At 38.8% G+C, this 20,007-nt stretch overlaps 1 protein-coding gene across 1 annotated transcript; it reads left to right on the top strand.

Moving 5' to 3' along the window:
- The first annotated feature begins 170 nt into the window (after positions 1–170).
- On the top strand, positions 171–7,172 carry MZT1 (mitotic spindle organizing protein 1). Its single transcript, XM_063335444.1, has 3 exons — positions 171–282; positions 4,506–4,651; positions 6,233–7,172. The coding sequence occupies exons 1-3, from the start codon at positions 234–236 to the stop codon at positions 6,254–6,256; spliced, it is 219 nt and encodes a 72-aa protein (XP_063191514.1). The 5' UTR covers positions 171–233; the 3' UTR covers positions 6,257–7,172.
- The last annotated feature ends 12,835 nt before the right edge of the window (positions 7,173–20,007 follow it).

The raw sequence follows: 20,007 nt of genomic DNA, 5'->3' as shown, positions 1-20,007 counted from the left end.
TGGCAGGTGCCCACACACCAACCCCCGCCCCCCAGCTCTCCAACGGGCCAATCGCTAGGGGAGCCGCCACACAAATTCGAAAGAAAGTCCGCCCCTTTATTTCCGGCCGTTACGCGAGCGGCTTCCGTTTGGGGCGTCTCGTGGGGCGGGAGTGTTTGAACGGCGGTAATGAGGGATTGGGGGGGCTGTTTATTCCGCTTCCGGGTGGGAGGTGAGGGCGGCGCGGGGTCGCCATGGCGAGCAATGCCGCCAGCCTCAACGCGGTGCGGGAGACGATGGACGGTGGGTGGCGGACAGGGGGTGTGTGTGTGGGGGTGGTGTCTCTGTAGGGGGTGGCGAACGGGTCCCCGCGCCGGTCTCCGGCCGCTCAGAGCGGGTCTTGCCCTCGCCCCTTTCCGCGGCCTGCGGGGCCCTGAGCCGGCTCTTAATTAACGCATCCTGCGGAGATGATTACGCCTTGCAGTTGCTTAAGGATTTAGCGCATAGCAATTTCTTTTTACTTCATGTTATACATAGTGCCCAAAATATTCGGGTAATGCTAGTATCTTTAGACTCGTGTGACTCTTCTTGGTTTTTTTTTTAATTAACTCTTAAGTAGGCTGGCTGAATACGAGCCAGCCTGTGTCCAGGTGTCCAAGAAGGCCAACAGCATCCTGGCCTGTATCAGGAATAGTGTGGCAAGCAGGTCTGGAGAAGTGATCAGTCCCTCTGTCCTTAGCACTGGTGAGGCCCTGCCTCAAATACTGTGTCCAGTTTTGGGCCCCTCACTACAAGAAAAACACTGAGATTCTGGAGTGTGTCCAGAGAATGGCAACAAAGCTGGTGAGGGGACTAGAAAACAAGTCTTATGAGGAGCAGCTGAGGGAGATGGGGTTGTTTAGCCTGGAGAAAAGGAGGCTGAGGAGAGACCTTATTGGTCTGTACAACTACATGAAAGGAGGTTGTAGCGGGGGGGGGGTGTCAGTCTCTTCTCCCAAGTAACAAGCCGTAGGACAAGGGGAAATGGCCTCAAGTTGTACCAGGGGAGGTTTAGGTTAGATATTAGGAAAAATTTCTTCACCAAAAAGGTTATCAAGCATTGGAATAGGCTGCCCAGGGACGTGGTTGAGTCACCATCCCTGGAGGTATTTAAAAGACGGGTAGACACGGTGCTGAGGGATATGGTTTAGCAGTGGTTTTGTCAGTGTTAGGTTGATGGTTGGACTCAATGATTTGAAAGGTCTCTTGCAATGTAGATGATTCTATGATTAATTTAGAATAACATTTTTTACCATCTGTATATATATACACTTGCTGTTCTTTCTTGATGTTTGAAGTGGTTAATGCAAGTTAATGTTACCTGGCTCTGCATCTTGGATTTAAACTGTGGGGGAAGGAGGTATGTGGGAGGGAGAGGGAGGACAAACCCTATGGTGCTGTAACTGGCAGCACCTGAACAGCATCGTAACCCCAATGTCTTGTTCCTGTGGATGGTTCATGTCAGAAAACCAAAATAAATTACTAAACAACAAAAAACACAGCGAAAAAGTTTTGAGAAGGGCAGACGACATTACAGAATTAGAATAGTTTCTGATACAAAAAAATTGTGCTCTTTTGGGGTAGGCAATGTGAGAGAAGTGACACTGGGAGTAGGGGGAAATATTTCAGAAATTTATAAGCCATGAAAAATATGAGCAGGGTGAGTAAAGATCAGGTGTTCGCTTTCTCTCCCAGCCTGAATATGAGGAATCAAAGCTGGTAGGTTCAGGAGGTGTTTCTGAGCAATGTGTAACATGAAACTCTGGAATTCCATGGAATGGCTATGTCAAAAACTTGCATGGATTTCAGGCAGAGTGGAAAGCTGCCAGGAAATCCCCTGAGGGTTCTTAAATATGAAGACTTTCTCTGGAAATCCCCTAATGAAAGACTAGAAGCTAGGGAAAGTGTTCAGGGGGATATTGCTTTGCATTTCTTATTTGCTCACGATCTTCCCTTCTATTATAGTTATGGCTACTGTTAACATAAGGGTTCTTCAGTGAAGACCTCCATGAGTTGAACTGGTGTAAAAATTGGTGTTTCAGCTGCTGGTCTACCTGCTCTGACCTGTTGCTGGAGGCAAGGCAGGATTATCAGGACTATTATGGCTGCTCTGATGCTTCAAGAGGATAAGAGCATTCTGTGCACCTGCAGAGAGATTTGTTTGGGACGGACAGTGATACTAAGTTCTTGTAACTGTACTTGATACCTACCCTCTCTCCACTTCTGCAGGAGTGCTTTAGATGGGAGGGATGATGTACAGAATTAAAGACAAAGTAAGGCTTTTGAGAACTGCTATGGAAGGTATACTAGCCTTCAGATTTAGTAGCCGAAGCTTCCTGTGTAACAATGTGTATATTTTATTTAGGATGGACATTGGTAATTTAATCTCTTCCTGAGGTCACGTTTTTTAGAAGAAAACAAATTTTCATTAATTTAAAAATACAGTTGATCTTCTAAGATTTACTTGAGGAGAATCTTAGAAGTACCCTCATGTTGAACTTGTACTGCACTCAATAAATAAATTGTTTCAGTTTTTTTTACTGTTCAAATAACATTAGTCTTTTGAAATTTCCATTATAAGAATATTTATTTAAAGTGCTTTGGTGAAGTAACTGAAAATGTCAAGCACTATGATAGCTGTGTCCTTGTAATTAGATTTTTCTTGACGAGGGCCCATCATAATGAGTAGGAAAAGTATTTTTAGGATTGTTTTTTTAGACCTTTTAAAATAGAACTTGAAATGGGTGTTGCATCTTAACTTCCTGCATAAAAAATAAGGACCTAATGGAAGTAAATGGTTGGTATTAAAAAAGGTATTCTTTTATGTCTTTAGTAGTTTAGACACTTAATATGCTTAATCGAGAATGTTAGATATAAATATTTAGCAGCTGTTTTCTGCAAAATTGTTAAGAGCTCAGATTTTTTTTTGTGGGGCAACTGCTACATCTCCCTGCCAAAGATGCTTCCTCAACACCTAAAGCCATTTTCTATTAGAAACTAGTGACCACAACTCTTGCTGACATAGGAAATTGGAACTTACCTTTAATTAGATTTCCTGCTCTACCTTCAAATACATAACATGCTTAGTAAATGTTATGATAAACTTTAAATGGTTAAAGTAAGAATTGTTCATTTCTGGGAAGTTTTCACTCTTAGTTTTATAGCTCTTAATGTTCAATGGCATTTTATTGCAAACGCATCAATTTGTTGTTGCTTTATCTGGCTGTTGGAAATGCTTTTGTGTGGACAGGGTGTGCACCCATGTAATGTGTTTGGAACAGTTTGCTTTCAAGCCAGTGGGAACAGAAAGCCTCGTAGAGAAGGAAAGTCCCCTTGTGGCTTGTGGCCAGCGCTTTGGTCTGACAAACTGCTTTCAAGTCTTAAACTTGTGCTTATTCTTAATCCAAACTATGTGTGTGGGCTTCAAGGGTATTTATCACACCTAGAGGTTCTTTTCATAGCATCTGACATTACCCTGTGACTTCAGTGGAATTGACTGGATACGTTAGGCCTTTAGTGTGTTGGCCCAGGTAAGTGTGACTCTGAGGATGTGCTGCAGTATGTCTTTGGTATACCAAAGTAGAATATTTTCATAGTTGTCAAGCAGACAGTAGTCACTTGCCATGATGCTTTTACATGGTGAGAAAGACATTCTACTTCACTTTCTTATAGCTTGGGGGAGGTTTGATTACAGAAACAGTGTGAATAACATCTGTACAAAAGCAACCTGTGTTGCTAAAGGCTTAGCCTCAGGATGGAGATTACAGCAGCAACCAGGAAAAAAATCTCAGTAAGCTGTTCTGTTAGATATATAATAAACTGTTTATGAGAATAAAAAAAAAAAGAAGGGTGGATGTGCGTGCTTCCAGGGAAGATTTGGAAGGAGAGAGAGAGATATCTTTGTTTTTGCACAAAGCTGACTGGAATCTCCTCCAAAAGATTTCATACTGACGTGTGGTGCTGCTTTTGATTCAGATCATGTAAAAATCAAATAGTATTGCTTATGCTTAAATCAGTGTTAATGTTAGACCTAAAGCCAGGTTTAGCTATGGAAGGATGTGACTATAAATCTCCTGACATTCTCCGTAAAAGCTTTAAGAACATGCTTCCAGTCCATTTTATTAGGACTTTGTCAGTATCTGGAGTTCAGAAGCACACATTATTCTTATAGCCTACTTCTTACATAGTTGGCAAGCATGTTAATTATTTAATTCTTCACTTATTTTTTTATTTTTCAAAACCCATTTTCCAGTACTAAGTTTGCTGAACCAGAAAAGCATTGTATTTATGTTAGAAGCTGTGGCTTCTAGATTATGCTGGAAGGCTGAACATGAATGCTGCTGTTGAGGTTCAGACTGCAAGAGCTTTCCACAACTGCAGTGTTCACAGACTCTACTGTAGAAATTAAATGTTGATGAATAACACTTTCAATCATTGAAATTTCATAGTCTACAGGGACTAAAGTGCTTTCATTTTTTTTGTTGCAGTTCTGTTTGAGATTTCAAGAATATTAAACACTGGCTTGGATATGGAGACATTGTCTATTTGTGTGCGGCTTTGTGAACAGGGGATAAATCCAGAAGCATTATCATCTGTTATTAAAGAACTGCGTAAGGCTACAGAAGCTCTAAAGGTAATGCTTATTCTTAAAAAGCATGTACATTTGTTTTTAAGAGTTGGATCTATGTCCAACTTGCTATACTTCAATTTGTAAATTGTACTTTAAGATATGACTCACTTTTAAATCAAGGAAATCAACTGTTCCATAGGAAAGGCAGTGAATACCACTAAACGTGACATGAAGTAAGAAATGGTACAAATAAAATGTTTTCAGAAATAATTAGATTAACTCTTTTGAAGGAAAAAAACCAACCAAAATCTACATGTTTTTATTGTGGGCATTTGTAGCCACCATCTGCCCCCTTATCTGCATCGTATCACAAATAGATTGCTGTTTTCTCCTTTAACCCATATCACCTCATTTCTACAACCTCAGGTCTAATAGTATACAGCAGTAGTTGTGATCAGGTACATGTAGCTTGGTAATGTGATCTTCACATATTTCTTTTAGCGCGCTCTCCAAAGGCAAACAAGAGGGGATTTCATGGTGTGTGTGTGTATATATATACACACAGGTATATATATATACCAGACATGAACAAATATATATATATAGGGCTCTTCATAATTTAGCATTTACCTGTTTAGTAGAGAAGGCAATTATGGTTTAAACCCAATCCTCACTTGCCTTTTAAAGGATTTTCATTCTTTACTGTCTACTTAAGCATCAAGATTTCTTTTCCGCTGTATTTTATATCTGTTTATTTCTGGGGAGATGGAAGGGAAACTGATACCTAGCCTGCCTGTCTTTGTTCTGGAATATTGCATTCTGATTCTTAGAAGATTCGACTCACAGATTTTTGACTAGAGGGATGCTAGTCAGGGCTATTTTTCACTAATTTTCAAGTTTTTTACTTCATTTTTAACTTAACATTTCTTTGTACTCATGCATATTTTATATTTGTGTACATGCTTAAATGTGTGCATACGTATATATTTAACTGTGTGTATATAAGTAACTGAGGGCTGGTTTACTGCTTCCTTTGCTCTTACTGGTTTATCGTTCCTATTGCTACCCTTTGCCTGTTTGTCCCATAACTGGCTTAAAATTTATCAATGTCAGTCTTCAACAAGTGTACCTTGTTGGCTGGGTTCAATTATTGAGTAATAAAAATACTTACTGATGACCATGATCAAATAATTGGCAGTATGATTTATGCAGTTATGATTAGTGTCATTCTTCTAAGTTTTGTGTCAATAACTTATCTGTATGAGTGGGAGTAGTAATTACTATAAACTGTATGAAGTAGTAAACTCCAAAGGAAAAAAAAAATTATGCATTTGAGCACTTCTTGAAAGCATTAGGGTAAAATGTACAGCATGCAAGCGGCTCAGATAAAGGATATACAATTTAATACAAGCAAACAGTAATGGCTATGTTAATAATGGCTAATGGCAGCTGACAGTATTATTTTTTTTTTTAAATTGAAGTATTCATTAAAGAACAAAGCTACACATCTTATTTTCATAAATAGCTTATTTTTAGACTTTAAATTTCTCTAGGTAAATTAAAATAGTTATACGAAAGGATTTTGTTTAATCTAAGTGGCGTCTACTTCTGGTGACTTGCAATACATTTTTTTTCTGTTTACAGGCTGCTGAAAATATGACAGGCTGACATGGGAGAAGACTTCTGTGTGAGAAGAATGCCAGGTTAAAGTTAACAGAGGCTTTTAAGATTGCCACTATTCAGCAAAATAAGCGTGTGTGCGAAGGTTTCAGAATATGTCTGTAATCTGGAAAAGGATCATGTCTAGAATAGGTTTGAAAAGTTTTTAAATAAGTTCACGAATAAGCTCATTACTTGTTATTTTTGTGAACTATGTGTGAATGTAGTGCAATTACTCTTCTTTGGCATCCTGTATTTTTTAAACCATGTGAGATACTGCACGCTTGCTGAACTTACTAGTGCGTAGCAACAAATATTGTCACGATGAGTATAGCTTGTTAATGCATCCTTTAGAAGTGCTAATATGTCCTGGTTTTTATCTTTTGTGTTGATGAAAAACTGCATGTACAATTTTAGTTTTGCTTTATGGACCAGACATGAACAAAGCCCATCCTGACTTTATTTTAATTAGAGTAAGGGTAGTGACTTAAGTCTCAATCTGAAAGTAAGAAATAAAGCACTTTTGATAATGTAGCTAATGAATTGTCTTTTTGATTCAAATTGCTGGAAAAAGTGGTTTTTAACTTGAATAACAAAGGAACTTCAGTTATCCATGCAGAAATGTATGTAGATTTAAATTCTAGATTACGTGGAATGTTTTACTTAGTTCAGATGCTATGTTTTTTACATTTGTTCTGACTACTAGACCTAAAAATATTAAGGCCATATTGTTACTGCCTAGTCAAAGCATATATGAGAAGCGTCAGATTTGGTTAATGGGAATCAATGAGTCTGAGAACAATCATTTGGTATGGGAATATCTTCTCATTCAGCACTAGGAGTCTTTACTGATGCCAAAATAAGTGTTTACAGTGTATACAGTAAACTGTTTATCATGTTACTTTCCAGTAAATATCCTTGCATCTAGCAATTCTACTTCATAAGAAAATGGTTTCTCGTGTATTCTTCATCTGCTGTTTCAGCTTTTTTGATTTTTTTTTTTTCGTTAGCATAGTTTCAAGGTGTGGTGCTAATGGGACATAAAGTGACCTCCAAGGTTAATAGGGTGGAGCACATGTGGAAATGAACCTGGAATCTTAGTTAAGCCAAATGTTATATTTGTGCAGAGGAAAAAAGTTCTTTCTACTTTAAGAGTTTACATTGCATGTACTTTAGGTCATAGCTCTACAAAATGTGATCAAGGAGGCTAAGTATTTCATATTGCTGGTAGAGAGAATAGAAAAATATTTATATTATGCTGAATCACTTACCAGTATTTCCAGTTAGCCATGCCAAAAAATCATTCCAGGAGGATGCTGTGAAAACTTCTGGATAACCAGAATAAATAACCAGTAAGCTGGGGGTCTTTTAAGTAGTATCATTTTGCTCACTCACAAACCCTTAAAAACCTTGTAAACTGATGTTGTAACTTCAGATTTATAACTCTTGAATACTGGGTGTAATTTTTTTTTTTTAAACATTAAGGTATCCCTAGTATGAAAAGATATCAACCATGAAATTTATCCTAGGGAATCTGAAAAGTCAGTAAAAGGCCATGAAAACACCAGGTCAGATCAATCCAAAGTCGCAATTAGCTCTTTTACTTAATTTTATCTAGACTCAGTGCTACATTTCAAAAATGAGAAAAGACTGGGGAGCATTCTTGCTGTTTTCAGGAGTCACATCTAAGTCTACGAGTTCTCACTTGTGAAACCTGAACTCTGAAAGTTTTCTGTAATCTATTGCAAATGTGTCCAAAATAATTATGAAATCCTATCAGAGTGCATGTTGCTGCTGGTGCTTTTCCTTTCTTCCATTGCCAGATCTTTGGGCAATACAGGAATTGTGATGACTTCCCTTGAATGTCACTCTCTTGATTACTTTGCAGTTATGTATTTCCAGGGGTTTTTTTCTAACTCATTCGCTTGGTTTCAGTTTTGGTTCTATGTCCTTGAAATGCTTAAAACCAGCTTGCAAATGCAATATGAAAACAATTTGTATATAATTCTTGATCTGTCTGGTAAGTTAACACCTACCATTTTACCACCAATAAACTTACTGGTTTTATGCAGTCAGACATTTGATGGTAGACGATTTGTCATGCAGAATTATAGAAGCGGGGCATGGTTTTGACATTCAGAAACCTAATTAGACAGATATAAAACTAAAAATGCATCATTTTCATTATTACATGGAACTAAATGGTAACATTGGTTATGCTTAATAATTCATATTTACAAAATGAAATGCAAACCTTATAAGATTGAATATTTAGCATGTTTGGTCTGAAAGCAGGGAAGAGATGTTTCTTAAACTTGGCAGATCCATGGTCACTTAGAAAGTCTATATACCTTGCCTCAGTATATTTGGCAGAGTTTCTTTCAAAATACTTGGTGGAACAAATGTGATTAGGAATTGGTGTAACAGAACTACTGATTGCTTTTGATTTAGGGTACGATCGAGAACAAATACAAGAAATATTTTTTTTTTCCTCCTCCTGGTAAGGAAAAAGAAAAAATATTTAAAAATCCCTCTAACAGGAAGTTTCATACTGGAAATGTTTCTGTGCTGTAAAATAAAAATCTATCACTTTATTAGCATCCCCACTTTGTGAACCTGAGTGCATTGATGGCTGAAAAGCCTTGGCTGCATTTGTAGCATGCTATCTTCTGCTACATTAAACTGTAAGAAGCCAAGCAAACAGCACGTGCTTTTCCTCTGTGCTCCTTACTTACGTGCTCTTGAAAAGATAAACATAGGAATAGCTATACAGGTCCTGACCAAAGGTTTTTCTAACACAATAGCCTCTTGTAGTCAAAAGCAGATGCCTAAGGAAGGATAGGAACAATGCAAGCACATTTGGCTCTCTTCCTTCTGTGTTCTCCCAGCTTCTAATGTCTTCTATTCCAGGCTTTCCTGAACATCATATGGTTTGTCTATTTAGTAATCCCCAATGCTGCTTTTTCCAGTACTTACCCAGTTTCCCTTGGACTATGTACGCTTCCTGAATAAGAGCAACCTTTATCAATCAATGCTTATTGCATAAAGAATTGCCACTTCTTATTTGTGGTGAACTTGATTTTTACTAGCTTAATTTAATGTTCCCTGTGCAGTAAACTTTTACCAGTCATGCTTGTGGCAGTCATGATTCTGCATGTGTATAACATTCACCTTTAAATTTCCTCTTTTCTAAACTGAAATGTGTTAGCTAGCATATTCCATGTCTGACTAAAGACATAGAATAGCATCTCTATTGTCTTTTGAAACTCTTCTGGGTCTCGTTATTTCCTGGAAACAAAACTGTATGTAGCATTAGCTGTGTAGTTAAGTACTGGCCTATTTGTTTACTTTCTCATTCTTAATTCATTTCCTAGTAACTCATAATACTTGACTTTGGTTTTTTTAGTTTGAACTGATTACTGAGCTGTTCTCATGGCACTATCTGTCATAACTGAAGGATCTCACTCTTGAGTGGTAATGATAAGCTGAAAGGCTCTTGTTTCGTATGTGAAACTACAGTTGTTTGTTTCCATGTGTATCCCCTTTTATTTATCTATGCTGAGTTGTGACTGCCATTTTATTTCCTAATCAGTCTTACATGTCTTTCTGCAGTTCTTCACAGTTTGCCAGTAGTCTTAATACCCTCGCTAACTTTATCATTGGCAAATTTTGTCTCTCTGTTCCCTTTTTGAGGTTAACTATGAATAGGTTGAGCAGCACGTGGCCTAGCAAAGACCGCAGAGTGCCACTGGTGACCTATGGCAGGAACTGACTGTTTATTCCCATTCATTCTCAGTGATTGTGGATAAAATGCAGTCCTGCATAAGTTTCTCATTCTTACACTGAGCATCTTTAGTGTCATGCATAGCATAACCATGAGAGCTCAATGAATCATGAATAAAGTCTTGCAGAGAGCATGGCATTCTAGGTAACTTTCAGGTTCCGTACGTTTGTAATCGTATAATTACATTTTAGAAATATAAACTTAAGCAAGAAAATAACTCTACAGGAGAACAAAAAGACAAGTCATATGATCCTGAAGTCTTTATCATAACATGAGGGAGTTTTTGTTTCTTAGGCAATTATGTTAAACAAAAAAAAAAAAACTGTTAAAAAAAAAATAAAAATGTTGGATGATGATCAGTCCAAGACACTTGACCTAATAGATCTGTGTCCATGACATGTGCGTAAATATATATATTTGTCAGCTAATATTCTTTCCCACCTCCTAGTCTCCAGCTGAGCAAATACTCATTCCTAGGCTCGCTTTTTGAGTCACTCAGCTAGTTCCCTCTGAGATGAACTTGAATGCTGTTGTGAGCACACTTTACCCTGGCAGGCCACACCAGGTTGGGTCCTTCCATTCTTCCCCAACACTTTTCACCTTCAAACGCTCCCAACTACTTTAGCATGCTTACAGTTTCATGCTATGAAACCCTGCAGCCCTCATTATTTGAATATACTTTGAATTAAAAGCACAAAAATTGACAACAACCTAAGAATCAGCAGCGACCCGTGACAAAATGCTCTGTAGTGTGGCTGTAGACAGCCTACTTTGAAGAGAGCCAGCACCGAACAGTGGGGCCTTACAGTACTGTGCGTGACCTGAGCTAGGGACTTAGGCATGCCTTTAGTAGTGGAGACTCAAATCTTTGAACCACAAATAACACTTTTAATTGAAGTTTGGAAAACAGAATTCCAACGGATGAAGGGTGTGGCAAAGTAATTTCAACCTATAAAAGAGCAAGGGTGATAGCAGAATTGAGGACCAGTCACCTAGCATCAGCGCTAGCAAACAGTGAACCAGGGGAACCTGAGATTTTATCAGCAAAGAATGAAAGACAGAAAAATGTACTGAATTCCATTTGAACATTGTTTTGTGGAAGTGTTAGTGGGCTAGTTTTTTATTGTTTATGGGTTTACATGCGAGATGTAGTATAATTTGATTTATGCAGGACAATTTTCACTTAAAACACACCATTGGTATTGTTCAGTAAAAACACAAATGTACTGTGGTGTTACCTGTTTTGCTGTCTTGTTACCTTGGGACTGAGATTTGAGGGGAAAAAAAACCAAACAAACCAACCCAAAACTTTTAAAAATGTAAAAAACAAAATCTCAGTCCTTGAAAAATGGTGAATTGAGAAAGTTGGTTTTTTTCAAGCATCAGCTACATAAACAGCTACTTAAGTGTGAGGGGTGTGTGAAGTTGTAGGAAGAGTTCCTGTTAGATAAAGAAAATAAGTTTATGAACTAGCAATAGTGAAGTAAAGCCATAGTGCTGTCTGATTATTGCTTCCAGGCCCGCTGCAAAGAGATACTTCGAGAATGTTGTAGAGGCACAAGGATAATTTAAATGAAAGCCATAAAACTGTTTCGGGACTGGAGAACAAGCCTGATGAGGTGGGAAAGAACTAAGGAGCGTGCGGGTTCTCAAAAAGAAGTTGAGAAGCGGCACTGTGACCATAGGTATGCCCTTGAACATGGCAGGAGGTCTTGTGGCTACATCTTTTTAACCTGACAGAGAAAATGAGAATACAAGATCCACTAGCTGGTATTAGACAAATCATACCTTAAAAATTGGGCGCAACTTCCCAGGAGTGAAGGTAAGTAAACTTTGACGCGGCGTACTAAGGAAATGGGAAACTGGCTACTGCTTGATGTTAAAACAGAATTAAGGATACTTCTAAAAGACACGGTTTATTCCAGTTTCTGGGGACAAGTCGACAGTACCTCTCTGCAGGGTGCCAGGCATGCTGGCTGTAGCAGTTCCTTCTGACTGCAGAGCCCATGAAGGGCAGTGTAAAACAGTTCTAAGTAAAAGTAGCGTGAAGAAAATTTAGGAATATTTAGGATGAATATCAGTGATGTTTCTGTCAGTAAGATAAATGGAAGCCTGGTTTCCAAGACATTTAAATGTTACCTGATAAAAAAGACCCAAACAACACAACTATTAATTATCTGAACTGGCAATCTGGAATATATTGAGCCTGAGCACTTTTATTATCACTTTATAAATATTCCTATTTTCTCACCTCAGATTCTTACATGTAAGGAGAGACCAGTTCATGAAAATGGATCTCTGAAAGAGCTCAAAGGTGTCATTATGTGGGCCAGGGGGAGTTTAATGCTGGAGTGTAACTTTCAGTGAAGGAGATGGAAAATGCTGGAGCAGAGGAGGTGGCACGTGGTCCTGCTGCGGTTCCCTGAGGGAGCAGCTGGGAGGACCTGGAGAAGCGGGGAAGGAGGCCATGGGAGGGTGACAAGGCTGGGGGACACCCAAGCTTGGTTTTATTTGATTATTTTATCTGTACACCAGATCCAAAATTGGTATGTTTGAAGATAGTGACAAGTCTTCCTCTTTAACAGACAAGAGATGCAGAAAAGAGAGACGAGGCTCAATAGGTGGTCATATTACCCTACTTCCCACCCACAGGTTCAGTCCCTTTAACAACAGACTTTTTTTTTTATCAGGTGGGATTGTTTATTAACCACTCTCAGCAATGCTGAAGCTGTGCCAGGGTATTGCACACATTGGGGGCTCCTTGAGGGCTGCAGGGGCCCCCCCAAGGTCCTTCAAGGCAGGACCTGGCAGCCCACCCTGTCCCACCACCCCAGCCAGGGAGCCATGGCCAGTGAGGGGAGCAGAGGTCAGACACAGGCCTGGCCTGGCCATACTAAAACATTTTGAACTATTCCAGTGGTTTTTTTGGCCTTGAAGCTGGCAGTGGTAAGACAATGGAGGCTGCCGCCCCCCTCTGCCATCACTGCCCGATGGCGCAGCTTGTGAGGACACTACTTGAAGGAACCAAGTCGTCAGCAATATCACTCCATCCCATCTTGTCAGCTCTATCACTCCATCCCGCTTCCCCAGGCTCCCAGGGAAGCTCCTTATGACATTTCTTTTTGCCCTCACCCTCTGATTTTGTTCCCAAGCAGGTTTATAGGGGCAGGTGATTGTGACGAGGATGAATTACAATTTTGGGAGGGCTAATCAAGGACGAGGGAAATAGTCTCACTCTTGTGACCAGCGAACTTGTGGTGAACTCAAAGAGTATGGTGAGCAGCGGGTGATTATTTACTATTGGTGATTTACAGCTGTGAAAAAACCCAGGATGTTACAATAATATGCACCTTACACGTAAAGGTCAAGACTTTATGAGATATAACTGTTGCAAGAACAATTTAAGGAAAAATATTAATCACTTGCAAATATAGTACTCTGGCATACGTAAGATTTAATGAGGGATTTAAAGGAGAATCATACACTGTTCTTACACATTTTGAAGTAAAGATACAAACAAAAATATCTGGACAAACATTTCCTAGGACACATAAAGAGAAGCCTTGCTATTCTCTTAGGGAGAATTCAGGATACGGTCTGAATTGTGCAGGATATTGTATTATACATGGACACAGGCTGAAGTCAAACTCAGTCTCTCTTCAGATCAAGCGCTTTTCTAATTCAAAAATGGGTGTTTTGTTTGGCTTCACTGTTCAGGTGAAACCAGTCTCAGGCATAGGAACAACACAGTGAGGTACACGCACAGCTGCTTGTTCCTACATGCTGTGACGACTGCACTCACACCGAAGGCAGAAAAATGTCTATGGCACATATGCAGGCTGATAATCTGATTTATAATTTTAGCATGGTATCTCAGGCTGTGCATTTCACTGTTAAGAACGACATCAGTAATAAAGCTGACAGTCTTTGTCAATCAGTGGCTGGCTGGCTCCTCTGGTTAGATGACTTTGTAGCAGCCGTTCCATTTTTAGGTGTGTTGGGCCAAATTCAGCATTGACTTGCACCTTGCGAAGTTTTATTGAAGTTAGTGAAATAGCAATAGAGGACATGAACCAACAGTGGATGTGGGCATTGTTCATCTTAGCTGTGACCCAATGGAGGACATAAAAACATGATTTTGTTTGGGCAGATCCTTTAACTCTAGTTAAAATAGGTTGTTTTCCTTCATCAAAATATTAAAGACCAGCAAAAATCAAAATGAAAAAATGAAAATAATTTTACTAAAGTAAGCTCCAAAAGTTTTCATTCAGTATAGTGTTATCGTAATTTGTCATTCTACCTTTTGTTCTCGCATTTCTCTTCTGTGAGCTGGGTTTTCTGCCAACTACATCTGCCGCAATTCACCATTTTCCTCTCTCCCCTCCCCTCAGTTTTAATTCTCTCATTAGAGGGGGTCAGGCTTCAATGTTTCCCAATTTTTCAGCAGTCATTTCTACAATATTTTCCCAAGATAATCAGGCACTATTCAATAAAGAGCTTTCTTGGTGACTCATTTTTCTCCTGGAAACAGTTTTGATTGATAGAATTATTTCAAGTGGTCCTGATATGTGCACAACTATCAGAGAGACTGGAGTCGCACAATATTCTGCATGGTCAAATCTGCTCCATGTCCCGGTGCACAAACTTTTGTATTTATGTCTCCCTAAAATACCTTTAGAGTGTTAAAGTGTGCAGTGTAGGTATCCAATGCATCGGCATGTACGTGCTAATTTTGTGTGTAGAGATATCACATAAATATCAGGGATATCCTTCATTCTTCTAAAATACAACTTTTATTTGCTTTTTATTATCACTGTCCTGTGCTGTGTCAAATACTAGGTATCCAAGTCACATTTGGCGTCTGTTTATAGGTTTAGGTTTGGCAAAAAAATCCCTAGTAAAAAATCTCAGGCAGAAAGAAAAACAGAGTTTTGCCCTGTTTTCAACATATTTGTCTTTTTCTATCCCAGCTTCTCTGATAATCAGCTGACACAACCTGATTTGTGTTACAGACCTTTGTGTCCACAGAGATGACTACTTTGTCTTTGCAGCAATTGAAGAAATTTATGAGAAGGATACCCTTACTCTTCATGCTTTTCATCCTTACTTCTGTAATTATTTTTTTAAGAACTCCCAATATTTGTAAAACATAAAGCAGGAGGATAAATATAAATATTACTGAAAACTGTTGCATATTCCACTAGATGGCAGGCAAACATTTGCAACCACTGCTGCAGCTTTGTTAAATATCCCTCTGTTAGTTTTTCATGGATTCTAATAAATAGTATTTTAGGATCAATTTCCAGTTTAATGAAGGATTGGTGCAGTTTAACCTTTTGATTTATTTTTTTTAAACATTTTAAAACTAGGAGGAAGAATAAAAAAGTGTGCTATTGATTGCATGACTTTGGCTCACGGAAGAGAGAACTGACGTCTAAGCACTTAACATTTTGTATTTTATGCATTTAACTTTTACTCAGATGGGATATACCAGTAGTAAAATAGCCACAGCAGGGAGAGTTTTGAGCATAGATAATCTGTAGCAGCATCTTCTTCCTTTCATTCAAAGGAATAAAATGTACACAGACTGTCTTAGAAACTGCACTGACGGAAGTTCTGCAACCCTCTGTAGTTCACAACCGTTTTAGCTTTTCCCTTTCGGTGTTTACGTACTTTCTGGCAGTTAGTCAGCAACCTACACCGTTTAAGACAAGAAGGCACAATTGAGATAAGGGTAGACTAATTCTAGTGTAGGAAGACTTGCCTCCCTGGTGAGGATATATCAATGGATGTACCAATACCATAGTAGCATCACAGTTTAAAGTAAATACCGAATAAATAGCCACATTCATTAAGTGTAGTAGCCTAAGTAAGAATTAAGACAACTCCTGCCATTTCCAGGAGTGAAAAAAGAAAGTAGAAACAGGATGAATTCTCTCACCTGTCCTCTGGCCAGGAGCTCATTTCTGTCTACCAAATCTGTTTCTGTTTCTGCGGCCTCCAAAGTGAGAGGGGAATGGAGGAAGGATGGAGATTTCCTGAAGTAAGATATTTAAGGGGGTGGGAAAGAAATGCCATGTTAATCCTCAGCCTCTCACCATAGACAATAATCTCTCTGGGGACAAGCTGTAGCTCCCAGCATAATCAGATTGGTTATCAAGGGTTAATTAGTGAAGAGAGAGCTGTCCCCATCCCCATACCTGTCTTCCCCACAGTTCACCCCACTAAGCCCTTCCCCAAATATTTAATAATATTGTAATTTTATACTTCAGGGTGGTGGTATTTTAGCGAAAACCCCACATGATTTCAGCTATCCTTAAACCCCTGTTTTTCTCTGCAGTCAGTGGAGAGAGGCAAGCTCTCGGTGGAGAGGGGCAAAACGGAGCACTAAAGTTATTCTTTGTCTCTGAATTGCTCTCTAAAGGAAACTCTCTATTGACTGAAGAGGTAACCCAAGGAGACTAGTATCCTGAGGCTAAGATTAGTCTTTGCAAATATTCCCATTAGATCATCTACTCTGACTTCCTGTATTTCACAAGCCTTTGAATTTCACCCAACAGCCTCTCTACTGAGTTCAATAACTTGTGTTTAGATAAAGCATATCCAAAAAGACATTTATTCTTGAGTTGAAGACATTAATAGAGATAGTGTATCCACTGTTCCTTTGTTGGTTTGTTCCATAGTTAATCATCTCCACTATTAAACTTCGTGTGCCTTATTTCTTGTTTTAATTTATCTGGCTTGAGCTCAGTACACAGCTGCTTGTTATGCTTTTTCCTTCTTAACTAAAGAACCCTGTAGTCTGTGGGATTTTCTCCTGAGGGAGCTATTATAATCAAGTCACCACTCTGTCTTCTTTTTGATAAGCTGAAAGGGTTTTCCTTTCTGTAAAGCGTTTTTCTTTTTCTCGCCTGTGCTCATTCTGGTCTTCTCTGTAGTGTGTGGGTTTTTTGCCTTCCCTTCCGTCTGATTGCGATCCCACCTGCGCTGTGTGCGGAGATAACATCGTTCTGCCCTACCCACTCTTTTGCTCCAGTATCACACTCGCGGTTCCCTTTGAATTACGCTTTCTCAGCGACCCCTTAAGTCCTTTCTGGAGTTACCGTTTTGCAGAACGTGGTCCTCTGCTTTTTAAGTACGGCCCAACTTGTGCCCAGTCCTTTAGCTTTTCATGTGGCTGCATGAAAATGGGTTACGTTTGAATTGGTACACCTTACTGAACAGATCAAAATCCTTCTTTCTGTCTGTCTCGTCTTTAAGTTTACCACTCTGTCAGCTGGTGTGTAGTCTGCCAACCACATCAGCAACAGTTTTTTCATTTGGTTCCAGGTTATCAATGACAAAGCGTCAGCTCAGCTACCGAACCTTGCAGCACCCTGCTAAAATCAGGATGGGCGCTCTTGCTTCTGTCTGCTCTTGCATTATATATATGCTATATATGTATATATCATGTATATATATTGCATTATGTATATGTCCTGCCCTTATTTGAATCAAGTCTCAATAATGTCTTTGCTTTTGGAAACTGAATTTTGGAAGATTTAGCCATTTCTGAATACTGTGAAAGGAGTTTTTTACTGAGATTGTTAAGGCCATTAAAACAAAACAACCAAAAATCAACAAACATTTCTGAAGACAAAACTCCCTACAGAAGTCCAAAAGTATGCAGTTACAGATAGAGCAGTGACTTGACTATAAACCAAATTAATAATCCCATCAAAGAATGAAGTAAGTTTTATTTAACAAGACCTATTTTCTACAAAACCGTGTTGACCATCGTTAATTACATTCATTCCTTTAATTTTGTATTAATTGAATCCCACATCAGCTTATTAGCTTTTCCATTAATTTTCCACGGGTTTTTTGTGATGCTTACTGGCCTGAAGTTACCTGGGTCATCACAGTTGCCCTTTCAAAAGAATGGTACAATATTAGTGCTAATTCAAGATTTATTTTATTTCTCCAGCTTTTTGAATATATAACACTAGACTAAAGATCTTTTGCTTAATTTTTCCTTCATCCCACTATTTTCCTTAACTGTATGTAATTAGCTCCTTTGTAGTTCCAAGTATGTGTATATTAACATATGATGTAATATTTTAATATTTTTATTTTCTAGAATTTTATATGTCTTTTTTGTCTGCTGTTTATAAATGTAGGAAGTAATCAGAGCACTTCCCTGACCCCAGACCAATAATCAGTAGCCAAGATGGAAACTCATTTGTTTTTTACTGGTTAAAGTGAGAATTAAGACATTCCTAATTATAGTGGGCATCTTTTGTGCTACAAACTTTAGTAACTATTGAAAACGAATCCTGTTGTTAGTGCCGACTGTATGGGGGTCACCAGATGGCACTGTTGCAAGTGTCTTGTTGATTCTTTTGTCTAGGGGAGACTATATAAAAATAGGCCTTGAAAGATGTACTTAGTTGTTATTTGTTTATTTTTCCCTTACGGTAGCATAGCCCAAATCTATCACAAGCTAAATATTTTCTCACGGGCATTGTAGTCCAAAGGTTTTGCCTACGAACAAGCTAAACAGACGCTCGGACTACAAACCTCGCAAGAACCAGGCGGCCTAAGTGGTGGCCAGGACTATGACGTTCTTCAATTGTCCAAAATGTTTTTGGAAAGTAAGAGTCATTCTTTGGAGGGTGAGAAGTTTAAGCAGCTCCCACACAGCCTAGCAACACTTAAAGCATCCTGAACTACGAAAATACGAGGGGAAACATTGTTATTTGCTGCTCTGAGTCAGACAGAAAGGTAGGGACATTTCTAATGTTTCATGATCTAAATCGAGAAGAAAAAGGGGGAGTGATAAAGTTATTTTAATATAATGCAGCTTCTGATGAAGTTCTGAAGAAGTTCACAAGCCAATTTCTATTCTGACACACAGAGAAGAGTAGCAGGATAGAGGAGTGACAAAGACAGTGACAGTAAAAGTATGTGGCTGTGTAACGAAGCTCATACAGCTCTCACACTGATTTACTTATCAAACTGCTCATTGTTGCAAATTAATATAAAGCATAAAATTTGCAGGAATACATGGAATACCATTGCAACTATACATGCTACTTTGGTGGGGTTTGCATGACATATTTCCTATAAAATTATTTTCATGTGTTAGTAAAGCTGTGAATCTAGCTCCACTCATTTAGATCCTGTACGCTTAAGCCTTATTTATTTATCTATTTGCTGCTCAGTACAAGAATTGTGCCTGGTTATGTACACGTGAAATATACCTGCTTAATCTTTATTTTGCAACATACATATTAGAAGTGTGGAGCTTAGTATTTGACACTTATTTAGCACCTGGTTAAACACCATTAAACTACTTGACACTGAATGTGCGATAATATTTTCTCAATTAAAATGCGTGTTGGCATTCAATAGAATAAGGATAATCAGTTTCATGGGGAATGTCCCCATAAAACACCTGTCCAGGTGTAACCTATCCCAGCAAAGCAAAAAGAAATTATATCCATATTTATCAAAATGCATAAGCTTTGCATTTTATATGTTATATTCCTATAATGGTTTAAATTAGACTCACACCATGCCCAGCATAATTCCCCGAGGAAATATTAGGTACGTTGGCACTCGGCAAATCCTTGTTCATACAAAATGAAGCACGGGAATGTTAGTATGTACATTTAACATAAGCTTCGGGTTTTAAAGTCACGTCCAGAATAATTGCCCTGTAAGCAGCGTAGAGCACCATTTCTCTCACTAGAGGATGGAGGCCTAACCAATGCTCCCGAACTTGTACAAGTGCTTCCTAGAGTGCAAACGTTTAAGATGGAATGTTAAACAAATATTTTAATTGCTTCGGTAAGCTTATTCGTAGCCACTTCAAAGCCAAGTTCACTGGCCTGCTACGCTCTCGGTGTGACTCCCCACTTTCAAGTAGCCAGCCACGTTATACACCAGTGATTTTTGCAACATCCCATTTTGTCGACGGTAATGTTTATGCAAA

Source organism: Chroicocephalus ridibundus, chromosome 1, assembly GCF_963924245.1.
Source record: "Chroicocephalus ridibundus chromosome 1, bChrRid1.1, whole genome shotgun sequence".
NCBI classification, from domain to species: Eukaryota; Metazoa; Chordata; class Aves; order Charadriiformes; family Laridae; genus Chroicocephalus; species Chroicocephalus ridibundus.
Note: the sequence above shows the minus strand (reverse complement) of the source record. Positions and strands in the feature narration are given on the sequence as shown.